This window comes from Magnolia sinica, chromosome 4 (assembly GCF_029962835.1).
Source record: "Magnolia sinica isolate HGM2019 chromosome 4, MsV1, whole genome shotgun sequence".
In the NCBI taxonomy this organism is placed as follows: Eukaryota; Viridiplantae; Streptophyta; class Magnoliopsida; order Magnoliales; family Magnoliaceae; genus Magnolia; species Magnolia sinica.
Genome location: NC_080576.1, coordinates 22,607,955 through 22,632,392, shown reverse-complemented (window position 1 = coordinate 22,632,392; position 24,438 = coordinate 22,607,955). Strand labels below are relative to the sequence as shown.

At 40.0% G+C, this 24,438-nt stretch overlaps 1 protein-coding gene and 1 long non-coding RNA gene across 4 annotated transcripts; both read right to left on the bottom strand.

Moving 5' to 3' along the window:
- Positions 1–1,497: 1,497 nt before the first annotated feature.
- On the bottom strand, positions 1,498–23,044 carry LOC131242771 (uncharacterized). Of its 3 annotated transcripts, XM_058241637.1 has the most exons (8): positions 22,587–23,044; positions 13,745–14,232; positions 11,585–11,770; positions 11,362–11,457; positions 11,197–11,268; positions 10,955–11,071; positions 2,178–3,546; positions 1,498–2,055 (listed from the first exon to the last, which is right to left on the bottom strand). In XM_058241637.1, exons 1-7 carry the CDS (start codon positions 22,873–22,875, stop codon positions 2,215–2,217), a joined length of 2,580 nt encoding a protein of 859 aa, XP_058097620.1. In that variant the 5' UTR covers positions 22,876–23,044; the 3' UTR covers positions 1,498–2,055; positions 2,178–2,214. The 3 variants fall into 3 exon arrangements, with proteins under 3 accessions (XP_058097620.1, XP_058097621.1, XP_058097619.1); XM_058241638.1 differs by having other exon boundaries at positions 1,498–3,535; positions 10,947–11,071; XM_058241636.1 differs by having other exon boundaries at positions 1,498–3,546.
- On the bottom strand, positions 20,531–22,578 carry LOC131242775 (uncharacterized). Its single transcript, XR_009169715.1, has 2 exons — positions 20,929–22,578; positions 20,531–20,855 (listed from the first exon to the last, which is right to left on the bottom strand). It is a non-coding gene; the product is annotated as an uncharacterized LOC131242775 (long non-coding RNA).
- Positions 23,045–24,438: the final 1,394 nt, after the last annotated feature.

The window sequence follows — 24,438 nt, the reverse complement described above, 5'->3', positions numbered from 1 at the left end:
TGTTTTCCCCTCATCTGGTCCTAAGATAAAAATAAAGGTGGGCGGGCCTTAGGAGGGTTTCAACGGTGGGCGTCATTGTGATATAACAAAAATGGATGGATAGCTTGGATAAAACCTATACATCACGGTGGGCTCCACTGATCCCCTGCTAGTTAAGAAAGCAAAAGGATTGGACTGCAAAAATCTGCTTTCGATTTTATTAAAATCATCATTCGGACCGGTAGACAGTTTCTTATAAAATTAGGTACTGGTGGAATGCTGGAATTCCACACCATTAGATTTATTTCTAGGGGTGTCAATGTGCCGGGCTTGGGCCTGCCAAAATCGGAATTGTGAATAGGCCCGGCCCGTACAGATTAAAATATGGGCCGATCCAACCCCAGGCCCGGCGCGTTAACAGCCCTATTTATTTGGTAGGTTTTAGATTATATACATCTTTGCCTACAGTTCATCCTCATCCATGTCACGGCCTGCTAGACCAATGGTCCTGATCACTGTATATGTTCATTGCAAGAGGTCCACATGCCACGAAAACACCCAATTTGTGGGGGCCGACAACATTCCATCAGGTTCTATCCTCTGTTGTTGGTCATGGAGAAAAATCAGCAAAATCAAGCGGTGGCATTGAAGACAGCCCCAAGTCGAGAATTAGCATCGATGGTTGTCCCTACATGATGGAAGGTGGGGCCCCACAAAATGGATTATCCACATCAAAAGGCCAGACTCAATATGAATGGCCCACATCCAGGGGGGGGGAGCATAGATGGTCCACATTAAAGGTCGGCCCTACATGATAGATGACCCACATCCGAATGTAACATGATGGAAGGCCCACATCCATTTTTGGCACCGTATGATGGATAGCCTACGTCAAGTGTGAGCCTTGCACAGCAGCTCACATTGAAGGTACGCCCCGCAAATGGGCTCGTAACACTGAAATAGGGCCTCGGTGGGTCCAACATAGTAAACGGTCCACATTAAAAATAAGCCCTTTGCGATGGATATGAACGGTCAACCTCACATGATGTATGGACCCAATCAAAGGTGGGTCAAGTCGATGGACGATCCCCAGAAATGTTGGAAAAGTAATTTATGAATTCTAGGAACCAAGATCAACTACTTCAAACATTAGTTGAAGCAAACGACTGAAAACGATGTATCAATATGTGATCATACCACTCCTGATCTTCTTTTCTCTGGGGCCCAGCTACCACCTGTGACTCCTCTTCCCTGGGGCCAGCTATTTTGAACTGTTTGAACCCACTGGCCTGAGGCCGGCCCATTGACAGTGCAGCTATCCTATTCTTTGACTTCTATTATTATTATTATTATTATTATCATTTGTAACCTGTTGGGTTGTTAAATGTTTTACAAGTAAAATTTTGGCATAATGCAGCCCTTTTAGGTGCCCAAATTTTTTTTTTTAAAAAAACACCATTTCAACATCCGATCACGGCTGCCTAAATGGGAACCACATGGAACCTCTATGACACGAGCTGCAAGAAGGTACATCATATCATCACCCACTTAAAAAGGACTAAAATATTACACCATTTTCAGACATCCAATCACAAGTCTGCATGTCCGACTCCATATGTGAACTGCGAGAAGCCTCAATGACACAAGCTGCAAGAAAGCATTTCACATCACCCACCCAACTGGAGATACACGGGAGTACCGAACCCTGGCTGATGGATGCAAAGTAATAAAACAAGATGATTTGTATTCCCAGTATGACAAAAACGAGGATGCATCTATCCACTGAGCTGGGTGTCGATATCAGTCCCTTGGAATGGCATTCACACGCATGCACTGCCAAACAACCATTAAAAGGAAATAGGGCCCAATTGAATTACTGCGTCTAAAGCAGGCTACGCTACTTTCATCTTGATAATATTTAGATTCCATAGCATTCGCAAGTTAAGCTAAATTTCTCCTCTACCGTTTGCGTTGCCTTCCACAGCTACCAAATGCATTTTCTAAAGCAGCTTCCAACAAAGCAAAATACACTACAGGAAGTTCAGATCAGACCCATCATCAATGATAAAACCCCACCTGCACCCATGTGCATGTTAGACTTGTATGCTCATAAGCATGTCAAATGGAAGAATATAATGCCCAACTTAAAGCCATCCATGCAATAAATCTGCTAAAGATATATCAGACTATCAGAATACCTGTGCCCCGTATAGGGGATCATGGACGACGAAACCCTCAATGGTGGCCATACATTTGGCCTGATTCATACTGAGCGTAGCCGGGCTGAGGTGATAAGCTCTTTCCATAGCCAACGGGTGCAGTTCCTGCATGGCTACCATAACCTGACGGTGGCATAGTCTGTTCATAGTTTGGCTGGCTTGGGGCAGGCTGCACATACCCAGCCTGACCGCTTGCCGGTGCACTGTAGGCTGGAGCAGGCATGTTATTATAACTGGCATCAGCAGGCCCTTGGTACCCATAATTCGCATTGTTCTGCTCACCATAACCAGGTTGGGAAGATGGGTACTGTCCGCCTTGTTGAGCATAACCAGGCATGGGCTGTCCACCTTGTTGAGCATAGCCATGTGCTGGTTGTCCACCTTGTTGGGGGTAAACAGGTGTGGGCTGTCCACCTTGTTGGGGGTAAACAGGTGCTTGCTGTCCACCTGGTTGGGCATAACCAGGTGCAGGTGCAGGAGCTGGGTTTGGCTGAGCATACCCATCATTAGCGACTGGTGCTGACCCATATGGATACGACTGCTGCGGTGGCCCACTTGATGCGTAAGGGTATGGCTGCTGAGCTGGACCAGTTGCCCCTTGCATGTGAGTCGATGGAATTGGCCCCTGATATGGCACATCTCCTGGTTGACTAGTCCTCGGTGGCCCATACGATTGGGTTGGAGGGCCCTGCGGTGGCATTCCGTAAGCTGGCTTACTGTATGACTGTTGCATATAGCCGGAATCAGTGCCGACTTGTTGCGGATAAGGTCCTGGTTGAGAATTCCCATGTCCTCCATAGGCATGCTGAGTTGGGGCTTGATTTTCGTATTTTGTGTTGTCATATCCATGCCCATAGCTCTGTTGGGGCGGTGCTGGTTGAGAATAAGTAGTGGGCTGCATGGGACCTTGTGGTTGGCCATAATTGTAGTTTATTTGACTGGGAGCAGGGCCTGGGGCAGGGGCAGGAGAAGGGGCAGGGGCAGCAGCACTACCAGCAGGAGGGACAGAAGCTGCAGCTGATGGGGCATCTGCTGCATAGCCGCCTCCTTGTCCATAGTAACCATACCCGCCGCTTTGGGGAGGTGTCTGCATGGGAGCTGGAGGTCTTTGATCCCACCCCGGGATAAAGTTGCCTCTCGGAGCCTGTTGCTGTGGATAGCCACTGTATGCTTGGGATGGGTATTGAGTAGTCTGAGAAGGATACATACCTCTTTGCTGATAATCGTAGCTTGTCGGCTGTGCAGGTGGCGGAACACGAGGCCCCCACTGAGGTGGACCAGGTGGTCCGCGTGGACGATAGGTTTGCTGGCTATAACCACCAGAAAGAGGCGAAGGCCTTACAGGGTTCTGAGCAAAGAAAGTTATTAGAACTGGCAAAATGAAATATAAGTGCAAATCTTCTTCCAAAATGATTAGATGGGAAAGATGCTGATGAATGTGGAACTGCTGATCAACATTAACACCAGGTCTATGCAAAAAATGCAAACAGAATATATAATTTCAGCGGTGAAATTTGCATTACCATCTCAAAGAGATGACAACATGACACAGCTCACACCCGGACAAGGAAATAATTGGCAAGTGCTATTACTTATTATGACGAAATAGGCATTGTCAGCATATGCTGCTAGACAGTCAATCAGCAAAAACTAATATGCATAGGATTCTCTAAAAGCTATTAAATTTAATGAAATGTGATCCAAGTCAAAAAGAGAGTTCATTATGTTACTAATCTGGAGACTCATGCACCCCAACAACACCCAAATGGGTATATTGGGAGGAGAGAAAATGGGATGCATGAAAAGGGCTCAGTCAAATCTTAGTGGCACGAAGCGTGAGGGTAAGGGATTCCGGTGATGGAATGGGAAGCATCTATTTGAAATGTTACCAAAGGTGAAAAACCCAAGAGGGAGCAGGAGCGCAAGTTCAACTAGCAGAAGGCTCCTGCAGCCAAGGGTCGAACTGGGTAAAAAAGGCATCCCAAATCACAGGTAAAATAGACATATATTTCACCATTTGTCAACCAATGCCATTAAGATCAGATCTGACAGTGAGTATATGCTAGTATGTTCGAGTGTGGATATCGCATGCTGTTATTGAATTTGAGGCTTCCTCAAGCAACTTTTAGTTGGATGGAGCAAGTACTATTGATGACAGAGAGAGAAACTTAGGTGTTTCTTGGTATTGGCTGAGAAGCTTGGAATGCTCTGCTAACTCTCCATCTTTGTGCAAAGAACAATTCACCCTCCAACTAATCTTTGGTCTGCGTTTTATTTTTTATTTACATGATAAACAAAAATATGATAAGGATAGCACAATGAACAATTTGTTAGACACATTCTAAACATGAAGCATAAGTGGTTCTGAATTATGGATCTCCCATTGCATACAATGTAGAAATTGCAGCATTAAACTTTGCAGACTACACAAATATGAGAAAGACACTTAACATAACATGATTAGAAAATTAGAACAAAAAAAACCACAGGATGTGCATCACCCAACAAAGTGCAAATGTGGCTGACATCGTTTCGAACAAGAGTATCATATAATTAGATAAAATATGTATTTTCAGGTGAAATAGGGATGAAATTCGACATTTTTGTACAGTTAACTGCTGAAGTGATGCGTTTCATGAATTTGAGGCTTGCAATTGAGGTGACACCAACTCTTTCAGGACTTCTATTACACCTAGGTAACAATTCCAGGAGATACAAAACATATCCTTGAATGTTTCAACATAGCATCAGGTAGAAAATCTGAGGAAGATATCGAACCCATGTAAACATTACACAATGACTTTCACTAGGTAGACACATTACTTTCTAACAACATGGCGCATGTATTGAACATTGGGTCCACTAAATAGCACTAAGGCCATCATGATACTGAATTATGAATTTTGATTGTTGAGTCTCAAAGCAATCTTACCAACTACAAGTATTCTGCAATGGCATGGGTTAAGGCCTGATATCCATCCTCCGTGGATGAGAGTGAAGAATGGTTGTTTATTGGTACACCAAGAAACCAAAGTTGACCCCATTTGAAAGGTGTAGCCAGATCTGCATTATGACAGCCAACCAATTCCATATTGGCACCTTCAACATGAATAAACCATGGCAACCGGCATCTTATTCCGAATGTAAGATCTTCCTAACTGCATTCAAGTGAGTTTTACATGGATCATGCATGAATAGGGCAATCGTTTGTCAAGTCTTATTCAGGAAAAAAAGCTCTCATTTCTCCATACATGGTGGATTTGTGCAATATTTTTCCTTCACTGATAAAGAATGTTGTTTAGTACAAAAATGCAAAGATATTATTACATCCATTCATGCCTTTTTTTTTTTCCTGGGAGGAAGCCATGCTATAGTCCATTTGTACAACAATCGCATATTGCTTTGATAAATAATAAACACAAAACAGCTTTAATCATTTAAATAGCAGGATCTATACCTATTGGCCTTTTGGATTGAATTGCTCTACCATCCTAGCCACATGTATTTATAATAGAACTTTCATAGGCCACATTCTATGATCTGACTGACAAAAACATTGCAATGGATATCGATTAAAAAACATGAGCATAAACAGCTAGACTAATAGACTATCAAAAGTTTCATGCATGTTCTAGTTTTATATGTTGTAGGTTGTTTCAAACTGCAGGCAGTGTTCCTACTTCCTAGTATTGCTGATACCATCAATCGGCCAATATTATTGATAATCCCAGGTCAGTGATACAGATGCAATACAGGGTGTAATTTAAAATTTACACTGTATTGGTCGATATTATCGATAAATTGATGATATCTCGCTACGTACGAATATTGCTAAAATATCGGCTACCTCCCTTACTATAATCTAGTGTATTGACAATAATATCAATATCTCGATATCGATACAATGTGCATAAATACTGTAAAAATCAACAGAAAATCAAAGAAAAAAAATCTGAAAAATAGAAAAAGTTTTTGTTTCCCCTCTTCATAGGTTTGTTTGGACAATTCTTAAGTTGTTCGAAATCAAATCTCAGATGTAGGGGAGAAATCATGACTTGAGAGAGCAAATGGACCAGAACTCAGAAGGTGAGGGAAAAAAAGACGAGGAAATGCTATTTATTTACACATGTTAGCATCGATGGATTGTAATAGAAATTCATGTCTATGCATAATTCTCATGCATGTATATGGATTTGAGCTGGATAATTAAAATTTAAAAAAAAAAAAAAAGAATTAAATTTTGAGTTGTGATATGTGAAAAAGGAATTAAATTTTGAGTTGTGATCTGCAAATCTCAACTTCCTCAATGCAAGTGTTGTAATTTGATATGTGACAGAGTACCCACAATACGTGAGAAAGTACATGATTTGGTACCATTCTACGATGATTCGGGCACAGTACAGTCAATGCATGGACTGCAAATAAGATGGTTGCTCAAGTGGAGAGGGAGAATATGACTTAAAGCCCCTTGTAATTCTATGTGAGTTCAAGGAAAAGGGGTGCATGTGGATGAATTAAGAGCAATAACCAGAGGTATTAGTAAAAGGTAATGAGATCAATGAAAGGTGGAAAATCCAATTTCAGAACTTGTTAAGAGACAACCACTCTAAGAGCATAGGGATAGAAGGAACCATAAACTCAAATGAAGTTAGAGGCCATAGATGCTTTTGTAGGATTTAGTATATCTAAAGTGAAAGAAGCTTTGGGAAAGATGAAAATGGTAAAAGCCTTCGGACCAGATGGCATACCATAAGGGGTTTAGAAGTACATAGAAGATACTGGGTTATTTTGGTTGACAGAGTTGTTGAACAAGATGGTAAGTTCGAAGAAAATGCCAGACAAAAAGGAGGAAAAGTTTCATGATGCCTACTAATAAGAATAAAGGAGACATACAAAGCTACACTAACTATCCCAGGATTTAACATATGAGCCATACTACAAAAGTTTGGGAGAGAGTGATTGAGCAAATACTAAGGTTGTAAGGCATGAGACAAATGTATCAAAGGATCACTTTGGTTTCATGCCTAGGAGATCTACTATTGAATTTGCTGTTTTTTCCTACTCAAACAATTGATAGAGAAATATAGGGAGAGGACCTCCACATGGTCTTTGTTAACTTAAAGATCCCTAGAGAGTTAATCTAGTAGTTATCAGGAAAGAAAAAAGTTTCAAGAGGATATATATAAGGGAGTGGTAACAACTATGAGGGCTACTAGTGGCGAGACAAGCGAGTTCCCAATTATTGTAGGCTTGCATCAGGAGTTGGCATTAAACCCATATGTTTTCGCATTGATTATGGACGAGTTAACGAGGCATTTGCAAGAAGAGATCCCATGGCGTATGTTGCTTTCAGATGACATAGTTTTGATTTACACACTGAGGGTAGATGTAAACACAACAATCGATTCATGGAGGGATGCTTTAAAATCCAAGGCTTTAAAATTAGTCAAAGACTAAAACAAAGAATATAGAATGCAATTTAGGTTACAAGAGGAGTGAAAATGAGGAATTAGTTAAGACTGTTGGCCTAGAAGTGTCCTAAAATGAGCACTTTCGATGCATTGGGTCAAGAATTGATGAGTGGGGCCATTGAGAAGGATGTTACCATAGAATTCAAGCTGGGTGAAAGAAACAGAGATGTGCCTCTACAATCTCATGTGATTGTCGTGTACCACTCAAATTGATAGGGAGACTTTATAGGACAGCCAAAAAACCAGCCATGCTTTGTGAGACGGAATGTTGGGCAGTTAAGGAACAACATGTTCAAAGGGAAACTGTAGCTGAAACGAGGATGTTGCGATGGATGAGTGGCAAGACGAGAAAGGATAGAATTAGAAATTAATGCATTAACTCAGTAAAAGCAGTTATAGGTAATAAGATGAGAGAAAGTGACTTAGATGGTTAGGTCATGTGCAACAAAGAATAAGAACCGCGATGGTTAGGAATGAGTTGGTACAAGTTGAAGGCACTAAAAGGGCAGAAGGCCCAAAAGGATGTGGATGAAGGTAATGAGAAAAGACTTAATGACCTATCGTCTAACTAAAGGCATGGCCCTTGATAGAGTGGAATGGCAAAACATGATACATGTAGGCAACCCCAATTGATTGTGATAAGGCATTGATAAGATACTCAAATTACTCATTTCTGTTTCATATGCTATGGACCCCCTCCAAGGGTTGGCAGCTTTCGACTAATTAGTGGGAAGAAAGAGAGTGCTAACCACCAATAATTTACAAAGAAGATCCCCTGTACTTCCCAGCATCTACTTGATGTGTATGGAGATGCAGAGTTGACTAATCGCCTCTTCATTCACGGCTTGTTTGGTCAAAAAGTGTGGAAGCACTTCCTAGATGCTTTTCATACCACCTGGGTGATGCCGTTGCAGATCTTTTGTAGGCTTGGCATGGATGAGGGGTGGGGAAAGTTGGGTGGAGATTGCTTATTTTGGCTGCTGCTTCTTTTTTTTTTTTTTCTTTTTTTTTGTCCATATGGGAGGGAATGTAATAGGAGTTGTTTTCGGAATAGGAGTTCTTCGCATCAAGAGGTCATCAGGGAAAAATTACTAGTGTCTTGGGATGGGCTTCTTATGTAAAGGCAGTTAAATCTTTCGCACTTTTTGGCATGCTTCTAATAAAATTTAGTTCTCTCTTTAAAAAAATGATATTGTATATATATTTGTTCTCTTTAGTTCTTTAATGTATTGTTTGTGTTTTAAAACTTGCATTTTATGATAGTTGAATGATATGAACTCATTTTGGTATAATTGCATTGCTTTTATCCGACAACACATGGTTCTAGCCTCTACAAAATGGAAACCTATGTCATGGTTGCTTTTTGTAATATACCAATATTCCATGTATAGACATGTGTCATTTACCATCTCCTGAAGTTTCATTGAAAAATTCCTCCTTTTCTCCAATGTTTCCCTCAATCAGCAATACATTCCCTGGTATTTGTGATATTATAGACAATATTGATACATATTTCCATGTCTCAAGTCATACATATAATGATCAAGATACTTTGACCACTGCCTGCAAGAAAGATCCCAAATTATGACTATGAAAATATTTTGATACTACTAACTTCGACACCATCCTAACCTTATCTACCTTTCCTTGTCAGTAATTACAAAATGCCAATGGGGAAAAAAGATAGAACCCACATAGCATGGGCATACTATCAAATTCACTAGTTTTATTTTGCAGCATGGCAGCAATATACCAAAGAGTTGCTGTTTCAACAAATAAAGTTCAGCCACAGGATTTGGTTAGAAAAAGATAACCTGTATTAACTTCTAAGCCCATTAGAATATCTATGTTACTTCCCTGCTGGTGGCAATGATGAAACCAACAAGATGATAAGATGAAATCAGAATAGAAAATATCATCCAACTGATATTTCTATACTTGGAATATATCATAAAAATGGCAAGGATGCTCCATTCATTATATTCTTTCTTGTTTGGCACAGTTGAACTATGAAAATACTATATACATGATCAAATGGATGAAGCATGCACAGCTCCTTGCAGAATCTGGGGCAAGAAATAAAGGCCGCTGACAAGAGAGGATTCCCCTTACAAAGGTCCACCATAAAAAATTTCAGCTAGCTACATGCACCCTCCAGAGTGAATTCTTTGAAAGGTGAATTTGCATTTCTAGGTCACAAGAACATTCCTGTTTGAAAGACGCACATGAAGACCACAGTTGAAACTATGTCAAGGATCATGGGGCACAAGGGGTAGCACATTAGGCCTATAGGTTGCTTTGATTGCATGAATCACGTCAAGTTTTTTATGTGCATGTCAGGAAACAGCAGCTCTAGTTATATAAAGATTTAAAACATTTGAACATGGAATTTAAGAAGGAAAGATTATAGGATGTCTTAGGCCTCAGTGACCAACCTTCCTCACATTTGCATCAAGATAGGCAGTAAATCAACCGAGTAACATGATGGATCAAGAATTGGGAAGGAGGGATTTACAAAACAAGCCACTAGACTACGGATCACTGCAAATGAATGCTTTAGTCTAAACAACTTGAGCGAAATTATATTCTAGCTCCTTGGCAGGTTTGGGACAATAGAACCACTGCAAAAGTATTAGATGAAATGAACAAGCCCAATTCTGTGCCCATGTGATCCAAATTCCAAAAAACAGTCACTTTTCCATCTCACAGTACTCATGCCTATTAAAATGTGGTTTAGTGTGGAGTACAATATTATGACTGATAAATACCAGACCAAATACTGCATTGACACACAAGAATGAGATATTGTAGAACGTAATGTGCACAAAAACAGAAAGACTTGAGTCATCTCTTGACATTCCTAGCATGTTTGGAAATAAAGTGCCCAAGTTCCACCGATGCAACATGTATTCTGAATAAAATAAGAATAAACCCAGGTTATTCTCATCCCAGAGTCTTTAATTGGCAAGTCCTTCTGAAGCAGGATACCTCAAGTGTCCTTTGGAATGTTATTCAAACTTTTCACCATGTAGCAGTGGAAGAGAAGACCCAACTACAGACTACCTTCTAGATAGCATATTCATACCAAAAAAGGAAAAAGAAAGAAAAGAAAGAAAAGGTAAAAAGTATCTCCCTTTATGAAGAAAAACCATTCTCTATATGTTCCCAGATTTAAATACTAATCTTAGCAAAATTGAATGTCATATTCAAAAAAGTCACAATAGGCATCATTAACAGATACTCATCAGTAATACAACCAAAAGTATATGAGCTTGACATACAAACCTGACTCATGACTTCCTTGATCATTTCTCTGGCGGTCTCAATCTGTTCTTTAGTGCCAGTCACTCGTACAGTTCTTTCCTTGGACATGTCACCCTCGGGAAGATTTTGCAGTATCACCTACATGACAGAAGAGGATCTTCATCATATGGATAACATAAGCATTCAAAAAGAATGCAAATCTCAAGCACATTATCTAGATCTCCATACATCGATCTCAACATAAATCTAGGAACACCAACTACCTGAATGCGAGCTCCAGTTTTGGTCTGCAGGTTCTTAATGGTCTCACCTCCTTTCCCAATGATCAAACCCACCTGCAAATAAATGTGTGCATAAAGCAGATGGTCCAGATTCCAGAAAAGAATATCAAAATATGGGGCAAAGATAACAGAGAGTACAAAATTAACCTTTTCATACGGGACTTGGATCTGAATTTGCTCTGAGCCAGATTGTGCAGTACCAAATCCCCTTGCCACAAGCGAAGGTGACCCCCCTGCATCAGCCTGCAGAAAGATGCAAGTAAGATCACTTGCCAAGGATATATAATGATCCACAAGAAAAAAGAAACGAGAGAAAAATGTTAAGTGCATCAAACTACGGTAAATAAACGTGTGAAAAACAACAGTTGACCTCCGCTATAACATCTTTTATCAGTTTTTCAGCCTTATTGATATTTTCCAATGTCCCTATCAATTCGACTGGTCTTGTAGAAGAATATGGATCAGCATCAACATCCCTCGTGATCTGAATCCTTGCCCCTGAATTATATTGCAGGAACCTTATTGTATCGCCAGCTTTACCTATGAGAACACCAACCTGTGCCAAGAGTTTCACAAGCAATCCGTTTAAACACTGCCTTGTAACAACATTATATGTGTGTGTGTGTGTGTGTGAAAGGTGAAATATTATTAAGCAAACAGAAAAAACAGAACAAGGCAAAACGTAGCTACATTGTTGATTAATGATCTGATTACAAGCTGAAATACGAGTAGCTGTTGTATTCAATCAAATCATGGATGAATTTGAGTGAGTCTACACACTTTTACTCCAGAAGTTGTTTTAATCTCAAGTTTGAACTGTTTCACTGATCAGAATCATTTCAAAGTGTACATAAGGTTTCAGTTATATTTGTAAATTGCAACAATTGAAAAGGGCAGTTCAAACAACTGACTAATGCTGTTGTCATCTTTTAAGATTTTGAGGATTTTTCTGTTGTTCTGTAGCCGAGCTTGGCAACCCTCGTGAGGAAATAGAATAACAGGTGACTTTCCAAATTGATATTTAAATCAGAAAACATTTTAGCCATCTAAGTGAGGATGCTATTGAAAATCATATATTTCTGAAAGCACTTAATGCAGGGGCATTTCACACCGGGCTCGAGTGGGGTAGCCCGTGGGATGTGGGGACATACTCGAGGTGGGTGACACATGTGATTTGGGGCCCACGGGGGAGGTCTCGTGTTCGAGACTCCTCACCGGGGGTGATTAATGCAGGGGCATTTCACACCGGGCTCAAGTAGGGTAGCCCGTGGGATGCAGGATAAGAAAAACATGCACAGTAATATTGATTTGAATAAACAAAGGATATCAAATAAATATTCAAAAGTATCCTTAAGGGGGGTTTCTATGTCTGATATTCTGAGAGATTAGCATGTCACTAATGGCATAGCAGAAAGCTGATAAAAGAAGTGGAATGGTGTCCTCCCCAGTGGGGTGGTGAAAGCTTAAACTTGATGGTAGCTCTATGGGGAAGCATAGGCAACCTGTAGTGGGAATCACTAGGGAAGAGGATGGGGCGATCAAATTTGTGATTCTCAGGACATGGGGATCAGTGAATCCAACCGTGACTGAGCTGGAAGCTATGACTGGACTAAAGATATGGAAGAAGCAAGGGGTGATGCCAATCATATTGTTATTGAAGGAGATTCAAAAAATTCGATCTCTTGGGTTTCTAGGTCCAAGTCACTGCCACGAGAATAGTGTTATATTGCAACAGAAATCAAAGCTTCGCTTTCTAGTTTTGTTGTTTCCTTTAATCTTGCCCTTGAGGAGGCCAACTCTTGGGTGGATGCTCTTGCTAAAGAGGCTGCTTCTCATGGTTCTCTATACGTTTGCGCTGCTTATCCACACACACACACACACACACACACACACACAAAGAACAAAAAAGACAAGCAATTGCCTTCAAACAGCCTTAGGCTAACCTAAGGTACAAGCATTTTGCCCTTGAAAGACAATTTTTTTCAAGGTCGAAAGTGGTTACAAAATTTAGAAGGCATGAAAAATAGGTCATACCATATGACCAGTTATAGGTGATCAGTTCTTTGTTTAGAAATTCCAGCTACTAATGGAAACATTGTGGTTATTTAATTTTATAGGGATCATGTAAAAGGAAGGGTTTTAAAGAATTAAAAGGGTCAATGGGGGCATTAAATGTCATCAAATTAAATTTAACATCAGAATGACAAATTAACCTTTGAATTAATAGGAAACTAATGATATTATACAACTTCTCTTGTAACTTCATAAAAGAAAACATGCACGTGCCCCCACACTGCTTCTCTTTATATATTTATGTAAGAAAATAATATTAAAGTTCTTTTTTGTTTTGGTGATAACTAAGTAAAGCATGATATCAAGGTCGAAAAAAAAATCTATTTCTGGAAGGACATTAAATGAAGATAATGGAGAATGAATGTGAATATTATGAGCATTAAGCATATCGACCAAGTAAACCTGAGAAATGATTTTGATGAGCAATAGAATTTCAAAAAAGCATTGATTGCTGCACCTTGGTATTGGGGACTTCAATTTTACGGGTCAAAGTTTGAAGGTCAAGGTTACGCTGTTCTGATGGAGGAAGATTGCCTTGTTGAGGAACCCCTGTAGCAATATCACCTTGTCCAGGAACCCCAGTAACAATATCACCTTGTCCGGGTACCCCGGTAACAATATCACCTTGTCCAGGAACCCCGGTAACAATATCACCTTGTCTGGGAACCCCTGTAACAATATCAGCTTGTCCAGAAACCCCTGTAGCAATATCAGCTTGTCCAGAAACCCCTGTAGCAATATCAGCTTGTCCAGGAACCCCTGTAGCAACATCACCTTGTCCAGGAACCCCTGTAGCAATATCACCTTGTCCAGGAACCCCTGTAGAAATATCACCTTGTCCAGGAACCCCTGCAGTAGGTTGCTGGATATTCTCCGGAGGTGGGTGTTCAGAATTCTCTGTTGGAGGTGCCACAACCTTCTCAGCTTGTTGATCAAAGTCTGAAGCTGAGAAAAGAAAGGATAATCCTTTAACACAAAACTGAAAATCTGGTTTCCAAACTTTTACATGATAAAAAAATCTTCAAAAATTGAAAGGCAAGAACATATCATAAAAAGGTTCAATTACAATATCAACTGCTGTGTATCGGTCTTTAGGTCGCAATAACATATCATGAATGCATCCATCACCAGAAAAGGGGACAAAGCATTCCATTCAAGGTTTTAAATATCAGACAAGGCCTAGATGACGTGTCCAAGTTGACCCAGTTTTTGTCTTCAACAAGCATCCCAAGGCTTGCATCAGTAATTTTCAGCCCACTCTAGGCTTTGATACATCCAAGATAGTTTCCACTCGGTTTCAGTCCACAATGAGTTGCAGTCTGAAACAGGATTTAAAACCATGGTTCTTTCCAAAAATAGAAATGCAAAACATGCAGTGCACATCAGCTTACAGGGTGGCCAAGATGATACATTACAGTATCTTACACAGAGATTGAGGATCTTTTTAACACAACTGAAACTTGTTTTCCATAGTTTTTGCACAGTAAATTTTCAAAAGGAAAAAATTAAAATTAAAATGGAAGCCATGAAAATCTATACTACTCATAAAAGTCAAGTCTCGTAACATTTTTGGTGCCCCTATGAAATTACTATACTGCTTCTTAGCAAATCAAGTTTCAGATTTTACACTAACCTAACTTATTAACAGGAAAATGATTTTGTTTATCTCGTGAATACCCACATAACTGCCAAGCCCTTTCAGGTTCTTTCCTCAGTTAATAAGTAATGTATTTCCTTGTATTTCTGTTATTGCTATAGCTTATGTTTTGATGTAAAGTATATATAAATAGAAGAATGATTCCAAAGAATCTCAATGCCACGTGAGAGCAGTAGAGGTCATTCAAGACACTGATCTTTTGTATGTACATCGAATACAAGAGTTTTGGTTTTCACCTTATGGAAGAAGTGGATATGGCACATCAGCATGGTAAGTGCTTGGGTATTTTACGCAATCACCCTCTTGAATGTGGTGGAGATGCAGGGCTCCCAAAATGCATGGAGTGGGAGCTTTGTTTTATTTGTGAAGTTTGCTCTAATCCATCCCAAAGTATTCCAATACTTGAATTTGGAATTGGGAGAGGTTTTAGGCATCCCATGTTCATAATTTGGCCTATGAGATCGGCAGTAGGAGTCACCAAATCATGGGCTTGACTTCACCAGATCCACCCCATCCATCATGTACACCACTTCATATTAACCATTGAACCCAAGAATCATGATAATCTGGGTAGGCCAGACTATATGAAACAGTTAGGATGTAATGCCCACCATCAGTTCTGTGTAAGGCTAGGGCCCTTCATGGTGTTTATATGCCATCCGATCCATTCACCTGATGTGAAGATGAACCACTTACCCAAAGACATGCTATTCCAAAACTCGTGTGAGCAATACCATGTGAATTTAGAGGTTTTATGTAATAATTCTTTTGGGATGGCCCACCTGAGTGTTGAATTAGCCTGCTTTGGGGATCAAGGCTAAACAAGGTGTTTTATAGACCTGATCGACACCGTGCTTTCATGCATGTTAAGTTTTCAGAGCTTTGGGAATAGTTATTGTGCATGATGCACATGGCCTGATGGGGTGCATTTATGACATCCAAGATCCAACCTGTCCATTAGGGTGGGCCCACCATGAAAGTTGGATGGCCCAAAAACCCTTCCAATCAAACCATCAGGTGCATGAATTTAGATGTTTTTTAATAGATGCCCACTATTTCCTATGGCGAGGCCTACCGTGTTGTGTATCTGTCGTCCAACCCGTGCATTACCTAAGGCCCACCATGATGATGGTATGCCCCAAAAATCAGGCCTATACAAATCATTAGGTGGACCACACCATAAAAAGAACAATGTACAACCATCCAAAGAGCTCAAAGTTCAAGTGTTGGCAGACAAGATGCTTCAATCTGCCTAATTTTCAGGGCAACCAACTTTCATGGTGGGCCTACCTTGATGGACAGATTGGATTCCACACACAAGACTTGTGAGCCCCACATGCATCACAACATGGTAGAAAAGGGGTATTCTAGGACTTGTAGAGAAACCATCCTCACTTCCCCAATTTGATCAGCTATGAAATCGGAAGCTATTTGATACTCAGGACGAGTATAAGGCTTGATATACAGGCACCCTCAAATGGTACATGTGGCATACATTAACTTGAAGTAACCATCTAAATTGTTGAAGACAATGTCACCAAGGCCCCGTTTGTTAAATCTGAAGTCTAAAGACCGAATCTGAAATCTACAACCTGAATCTGAAATCTGAAGTAAAAAAACTTGTTTGATAATTATGGCTAAGTCTAAAACTTAAGTACTGAATTTGAAACAAACTGTTTGTTAACAAACATCTTAAATGTCTGAAATATGTTAATTTGACACATTTGCCCCTATCTCTCGTTTGGAAATGTTTTACATTATAAAGAAATTATTGTTTATTAAATGAAAATAAAATCATTATATTCAATTCAAATAAACTAAAATACTTAACAAAAAACTAAAATATCATCATAAGGCCCTCAATTCCTCTTAGCGGGAAGATTGTCACTATGTGTTGTATGGGATTGAACACCAGTAGCAACAAAACCTTCAAATAAGGCACACTTTATATTTATATGCTATCCAAACCGTTTATAAGGTCATTCCCAATTGTATAAGGTCATTCCCAATTGGATGAAGTGAAAACATATTGATCCAAAACTTCTGTGACCTATTTAAGTTTATTTTCCATCCAATATGTTCATAAGGTCACAAATACATGTATGAAGAAGTAAAAAAAAAAAATAAAATCATATTGATCCAAAACTTCTGTGACCCCAAAAAGGGTTTCAATGGTAGACGTTCAATCCCCCCTGCTTTTTGCAGCTTATTTTTCGTTTCAAGCTTTAATATGAGCTCGCCAAATGGATGGATGGTTTGAATATAACACATACCTCATGATGGGACCCACTGAACTTGCTGACGTAGTACAGCAACTATATAGTTGGTGTGAGGTACCCCAACCAATCCGCATCCTACTTGGACGCAAATTAGCTAATGACAGTTGAATAGCGAGATTCGATACCGAAGTGACGTCTTCAGGTTCCATGGGCCCACTATTATATATGTGGGCCCACTATGATGTATGTGTTTTATCTACACCGTCCATCTATTAGGAGATTTAATTTTAGAGCATGAGTTAAAGAATGAGGCATATCCAAATATGTAGTTGACCCCACCACAAAATACAGTGGCGAGATTGATGCTGACCGTTGAAACCTTCCTAAGGCTCACCGTGATTTTTATTTGAAATCCAACCTGTTCACAAGTTAACACAGACATGAAAGATGGGAAAAAACAAATATCAGCTTGATCAAAAACTTTTGTGGTCCATTTAAGTTTTTAATGGCGGGTGTCACTCTCCCACCGTTTTCTGTGGTGAAGTCCACTGGAGCTTTGGATTTGACTCATTCTTTGGATCTTTACCTAAAATTATATTTCCAAATGGATGGACGGCGTGGATACAAAACATACATCATGATGGGGCCCACGTAACTTGATGATGTAACTTCAGTAGCCAGTCTCGCTACTCAACATGCCAGTATCCAATCCGCGTCCGCAGGCTACTCCCCTGCCACCAGCCAATGGCTGATGGTCGGTGCTATGTGGGCCCCACCATAATGTATGTGTTTCATCCATGCCGTCCATCTATGTTTCCAGATCATTTTATGGTATGTGACCAAAAATGAGGTATATCCTAATCTCAGGTGGACCACATTACAAGAAAACAGTGTTGAATGAACGTCGACCATTAAAAACTTTTTGGGGGCCATAAAAGTTTTGGATCAAGCTGATCTTTGTTTTTTCCATTCACCTAGGTCTATATGACCTAATCAACAGATTGGATGTCAAATAAACAGTACGTTGGGCCTTAGGAGAATTTTAATGGTGGATAACCAATCACTATTGTTTTCCTATGGTATGGTCCACCTGAGATTTATATTCCTCTCATTTTTGGTATCAAGCCCTAAAATGATCTTTTAAAATGGATGAATGGAATGGATGAAACACATACATCATGGTGGGGCATAAAGAAGTTTCACACATTAAAAGTTGATTTTGTATTCCGCAAACAATTTAGAGAGAAAATTTTACAGTAACTTGAAAAGGGGTAATTTTGGAAGCAAAAATTTTTGTTTAATGAAAAATTCACGCAGTGCATTCCGCATTCACCATTAAGCCAAACTCCTATCACGGAAAGAATTCAGTGAAAAACCACTTAGCGCTTTCCTTCTTCCGTGTTAACAACGCATTAACAAACACCACTAAACACTGAACATTTTCCCAATTCCGCGTTAAGTGCAAAAATTTAGTGTTAACAAACAGGCCCTAAGTAATAATCCCAAAATCAAAGTGGTTAATCAATCATAACCTCTGATTCATGGACACCTGTTTGTTGATACAGGATTATTGGATGTCCATTGCTTTTTATGGTTATATATGACTTATTTTTGGGTAATCCCATCATCATGGCAAAGCTCATGCTAAGCATGGGTTGGGTGGCATATACCCAATATAGTGGGCCCCACCAAAGAAAACACTTGACAACCATCCATAAACCTCCAAACTCACCTGGTGATCTTAGATGGTTGGATTGGCGTGGCCATATGTTGTTTGGATTGGCCTGAAGTTTTTCTAAAGTGTGTTTACCAAACATGTCAATTGCTAATCAATATTGCATAAACAATTTTCAATAGACAGTTTCAATTGAGAATGGCTGACTTGATGTATTTTTTTCCTTTCTATTTTTAGGTTGAGGTGAAGAGTTCCATGATCAACGTGAATTATCCAAAATAATTAAATAAAATTGAATGATACTTTGAGACCATAATCCAAACTATTCACTTGGTGGGTCATACCATAGATTAGAGAAATTTGTGAATTGCACCAGTCAGATAATACTAACTGTCAATCAGTGGCCTACAAATGGATGGTTAAAATTTTGAAGGTGTTTAAATTCAATTAGCATCGATTAAAGGTATTCCAATTGCAGGAATTTTCAAGTGATGGCTAATCCATGGTGAGGCTCACAAGTGAAAGCAGACATCACATACATGTCAATCAAGACTAATATCACAGGACTGTAGAAACACTACAATGCCCGGTAAATATTTCTTAAGAGAGCAACAAACGGAGGAAGACACTAATTCGACAAAAGCTGGTCCTCAAACTACTGAAATGAATCACCACATGTCAGTTGGGCCTAATGGGTTAGTGTAAGACCCACTTGCAAAAGTAGACCCCACTGTGGATAGGCTGAGGACACTGCTCTTCTTCTATAAAGGTGACCCCAACAATCAGAAAAAATAGACTGGAATGTAAACCACTGACCATTCTAGAATTATTATTATTTTTAACTTTTTTCGAAAGATGAATATATTATTAGGGCCAAGAGAGAGAGAAACAACAACAACAGAAACAGAATGGAAGAAGAGAACACAAACTCTACAAACAGGGGACCCACACCCTGAATACAACCAGAACCCCATTCTAGAATTTTATTTCTTATAGATTAAATGGATATCTTCATTTAAGGCAAAGCAAACTTTATTAATGGTAGGACCTACCTCTTCTATAAAAAATAAAAAGGGATGCTCAATATATCTACAGTTAACATACATCCAACGCCACTGTAGCAATGGACCTTCCTAATCACTTTGAACATAAACAGTTTGACAAATATCACCGGGATTTGGAAAATCTCGTGACAATATCACAAATGAGATCTCGGCAGATTTTAGAATATCACATTTTTACTGTGATAATATCACGCTATTAACTCGAAAAATGTAAAAAATGTAAAGGAATTTGTTACGTAAATAAATATTTATATCTTAAATTATAAATTTAAGAACAAATATTTTATTTTTGAGAATGTTTCATTTCCCACAGTTGCTTGGAAATAAGGTTTTCTGAGAAACATTATTTCATTTCTTATGCTTTCCATGAATCAACAAAGCCCTAAGAGAACCGGCACGAATTGCTAACGAATCATCATGTTGAGACCCCTCCTTGAGCTAAAAAGTAGCTAACGGGATTGGCTTCCCTTGAGACATTGTTAAATATCACTCCATGCAAGAAATTACAATTTAAACTCGTTAAGTAAGAAGGCTAACTTTCAGCAGATCAAACTTTCACCTGACGCCCACGCAATAGCATTATGAAAATCCCCTTCCATAATCAATAGCCCGACTTTTTTTTTCTTGGTTGAAAATTAACATCAAAATTTTATTGAAAACTCACAAGAAGCGAGCAAAAATACAAAGAAAACAAAACAAACAATTTACAAATGAATCATGGAACGAAGCTGGTCAAAATCTATCATATTTACAACATTTGCCCAACCTGATATGCAAAAATTGATCTTACGAACACGATCCAATACTGTTACCTCCCTATTGTTAAAACAACGGTCATTTCGAGCTCACCAAATTACCCAAAAAATAGCCATGATGAGTAATCGCCACAATGCCTTTGTAGATTTACCAGTCCCCCCACCATGCCAAGCCCATAAGAAATCACAAACAGATCTCTGCATCACCCATTCAATACTTAGAATGGCAAAGTATTAAAGTAATGCTCCCAGATTTATCTTGCATACTTACAGCGGATGAATAAATGATCAATTGATTCCACATCTCCCACACACATCAAACAAACATTTGGAAGAATTAGAGCCCTCCGTTGTAAGTTATCCACTGTTAAAACCCGTTTCCTGCCCACTAACCAGACGAAAGCAGCAACTCGAGGAGCACCGTATGACCAGAAATGATAAGGGAAACAAAGCTGGTGATCATGTGATGAAACTTGCAACAAAGAATAAAAGGAGTGAACTGAAAACCGCCCTGAAGTATGAGCAGACCAAACCATTGAGTCACTTTTCAAGAGATTTAGGAACGATTAACTCAAGCCGAGTCATTAATGAAGTGTATTCATCAATCTCTACATCTTTTAAATTCCAATAACGAGGAGCCCAAACCACCCGCCCATTGCTAGAGAAATAGCACCGATCAGCTGTTATGTCTCTCTCCACTGTCGCCTTAGCCAAAATAGGAAATTCATCTACAAATGTTCTTGTACCACACCATTTATCATCCCAAAAACGAATTTTGTTCCCTGACAGCCCAACTATATTGAGATTTAGTTATAGTGAAAGCAATAAGAAGTGTAATACTACTAAACCATTGCATGCACGTTCATGTTAACCATCTTATTTAGAAAGATTCTCAAAGTTTTGAGCTACAAGGAAAGGTCACTGGTGATCCATGCTTTTTAGTTGAATGTAATTGAGTTAGATGGATTATAAGACCCTGACACATCAAAAAGTTGGATGATATCCTGATGCTCTAATCCATACAAGTGGGGCCATGGTTAAGAATCGACCAGTCATCTGATGTGCATCACTGCTAATGCTGGCAATGGACCAGGCGCAGAGCCGCAGACTGAGCAAATGACAAATCTAAATGGGCCCGAACCTACAGTTCAAAATTCAGGCATGTGACCTCTAGAGGCCCGACAATTGCCACCCTTACCCACCATCTAAGGAACCATGGTCCAAACTCCAAAGAGAAAGTCAAAGGTGGTATACATAATATGCGTGTGTGATCTTCCTATCATCACCGTTGTCATAGCCTTTTCCCAGCAAACTGGAGTTGTTTCATGAATCCTATTTACCCATTTTTTAAACACAGGATTCTCATGATTGATTGGCCCCGTCTGCCCATCTCACATCAACCCTCTTTTAACCGGGCCTGGGACTGGCTAAATACGAACTTCCAATCTGGAAGTTTTTGTGGAGGCCTTGAACAACAGGGGGGCCCACCATAACAAATGCTTGCACACTGAAGTAGGCCTAATACATAAACCGGGCCCATCAGTACAATTCACACCACAATACATCCAAACTTCCTCATTATTTTCAGCATTTCGAAATAGAAAGGAATTACACGGACAACAGAGGAGATTCTTTAAAGACCCCTCCATCGTCAATCAACCAAGGACTAGGACTCCCTACACCCTAAAAAACCCTTGTTTGTACTGAGTAAATCAAACCCTAATCAATGTGAGACTACTGTTTTTCCGGAAAACCCATCTGGGTTATCCAATAAAAATCTATTCAAGTGCATTAGACCAAAAATTAAAAAGAAAAAAAAAATCAAAATTACAACTACACTAAAACCTAGAGAAAGAAATCAATAAGATATATAAATGTAGAAAAGAAAGAGGAAGGGAGGAGGGAAGGGAGAGAGCGTGTAGATAATACCAGAGCCGTTGATTTCTTCCTCGATACGCGGCCGCTTCACATCCGGGGAAGAATTCGAGATCTCCTCCTCTTTCTGGACGCCGTTTTCAGCAACGTCAGTGATCGCATCACCGGTCTGCTCGGCTGGGGTTTCGGCAGACGGAGGGCTGGAAATTTCCGGTTTTGGAGCCGCCTCGGAATCCAAATCTTCTAGCTTCCGCTTGTGGTCAGACGAAGGAGGGCTTGTATCAGCAGGGCTTGTATCAGCAGCAGCAGCAGCTGCTGCTGCAACTGTTTCTTCCTCCGCCATTGATTTTCAGATGTTGAGAGAAAGAGAAACGAAAATCTCAGATGGGAAAATGAGAATCTGAAATAGGTTTTCACAGATTCAAGAGAGAATACAGGAATCGTCTGTTAAAGAAAAGGTGGGGAAAACGAAGGGCTGTAAGGAGATGATGCGAGGGTTGTGGATGTGGAAACGGTGAGAGTGGTGCAATTAATATAGAGGGCGGTGATACGGCAGAGTCGTGAGCATGTGTGATATATATCAATCGAGCGATCTCTACTGTACACGTGGCATATGATGTATCAATCGGAATTGTTCATCCTGTGAAAACTGTGATGGATGGTAGATGTTTCTATAATTGCCTTTATCTGACAATTCTAAATATCATTTTTCTCTGATTTCTGAAACTGAATTACAACCGTTAAAAAAATGTTGCCTACAGTCTTTTTACGGTACTGATCAGATGGAGAGGGTCATCCAATCTGACTGTTTTTTAAACCAGCTGCTATAAAATTTTATGAAAAAATCGGTGCACGGTTTGGATGATTACTTGACCTCCCACGTGCGAAGTGGAGAAACGGCTCTACCGTATTCCGATTCGACCGGATCCACCGTACCAGCTCCCATGTGTAGGGTTTAAGGGCCTGGAGGTTTGCAAAATCTGCTCGGTCTTCTGGTTGGCGCTGCGAAGATCCAAACCGTTCATATAGGACTCCCCACCGTAGATGGGTTCTCTAGAGAAAATCTCCATCAGTCGAGATATCATCATCCGTGGAAAGCGAGCTGAAAGCATTGGTCCAGAAAAGCAGTTTTTGGATCCCCTTAGAACAGGAATGAACCCCTATCGCGGAAACTCTGCACATTTAGACCACTGAGAATTTAGATGAACGGCCGAGATCATCATTTGATGAGGCAGAGATGGCGAGGATATTGGATGAGCGGTGTAGATCTCCCTTGCTAGCAAACTCCGACTTTAAGGGACGCCGCTTCAGGGGAACCCCGAATCCGCTGAGGTTGGTGGATCCCTGACTGTGGGTCCCACCGTGATATATTTGTCTTATATCCAGGCCGTTAATACGCATCTCCAGCTCATTTTAGGGCATGAGCCAGAAAATGCAGCTGATCAAAATCTCAGGTAGACCATACCATAGGAGATCGAGCGTCTACTATTGAAAACCTCTTGGGGTCACCGAGATGTTTATTTGCTATCCAACCCCTTAGTAGGGTCACAAAGACCTCGCTTACGTGACCACACAAATATCATCTTGATCCAACACTTTTATGGCCCACGAGAAGTTTTTAATTGTCGATCACTACTTTTTCTTACGGCATGGTCCACTTAATATTTGGTTGGATCTTCTTCATTTGTGAGCTCATGTCTTAAAATAAGCTGGCAAAAAGAATACACGGCATGGATATAAAACAAATACATTACAATGGCCCCATAGTCAAGGATCCACTAACATCATGTCCGGCTTCATGTTAAGCCCAACGTGGGATATTTGTCTTAGCCATGCTGCCCATCCTTCTTTTTCACATGGTTCTAAGGTGTGGGCCCAAAATTGAAAAGTATCCAAAGCTCAAGTA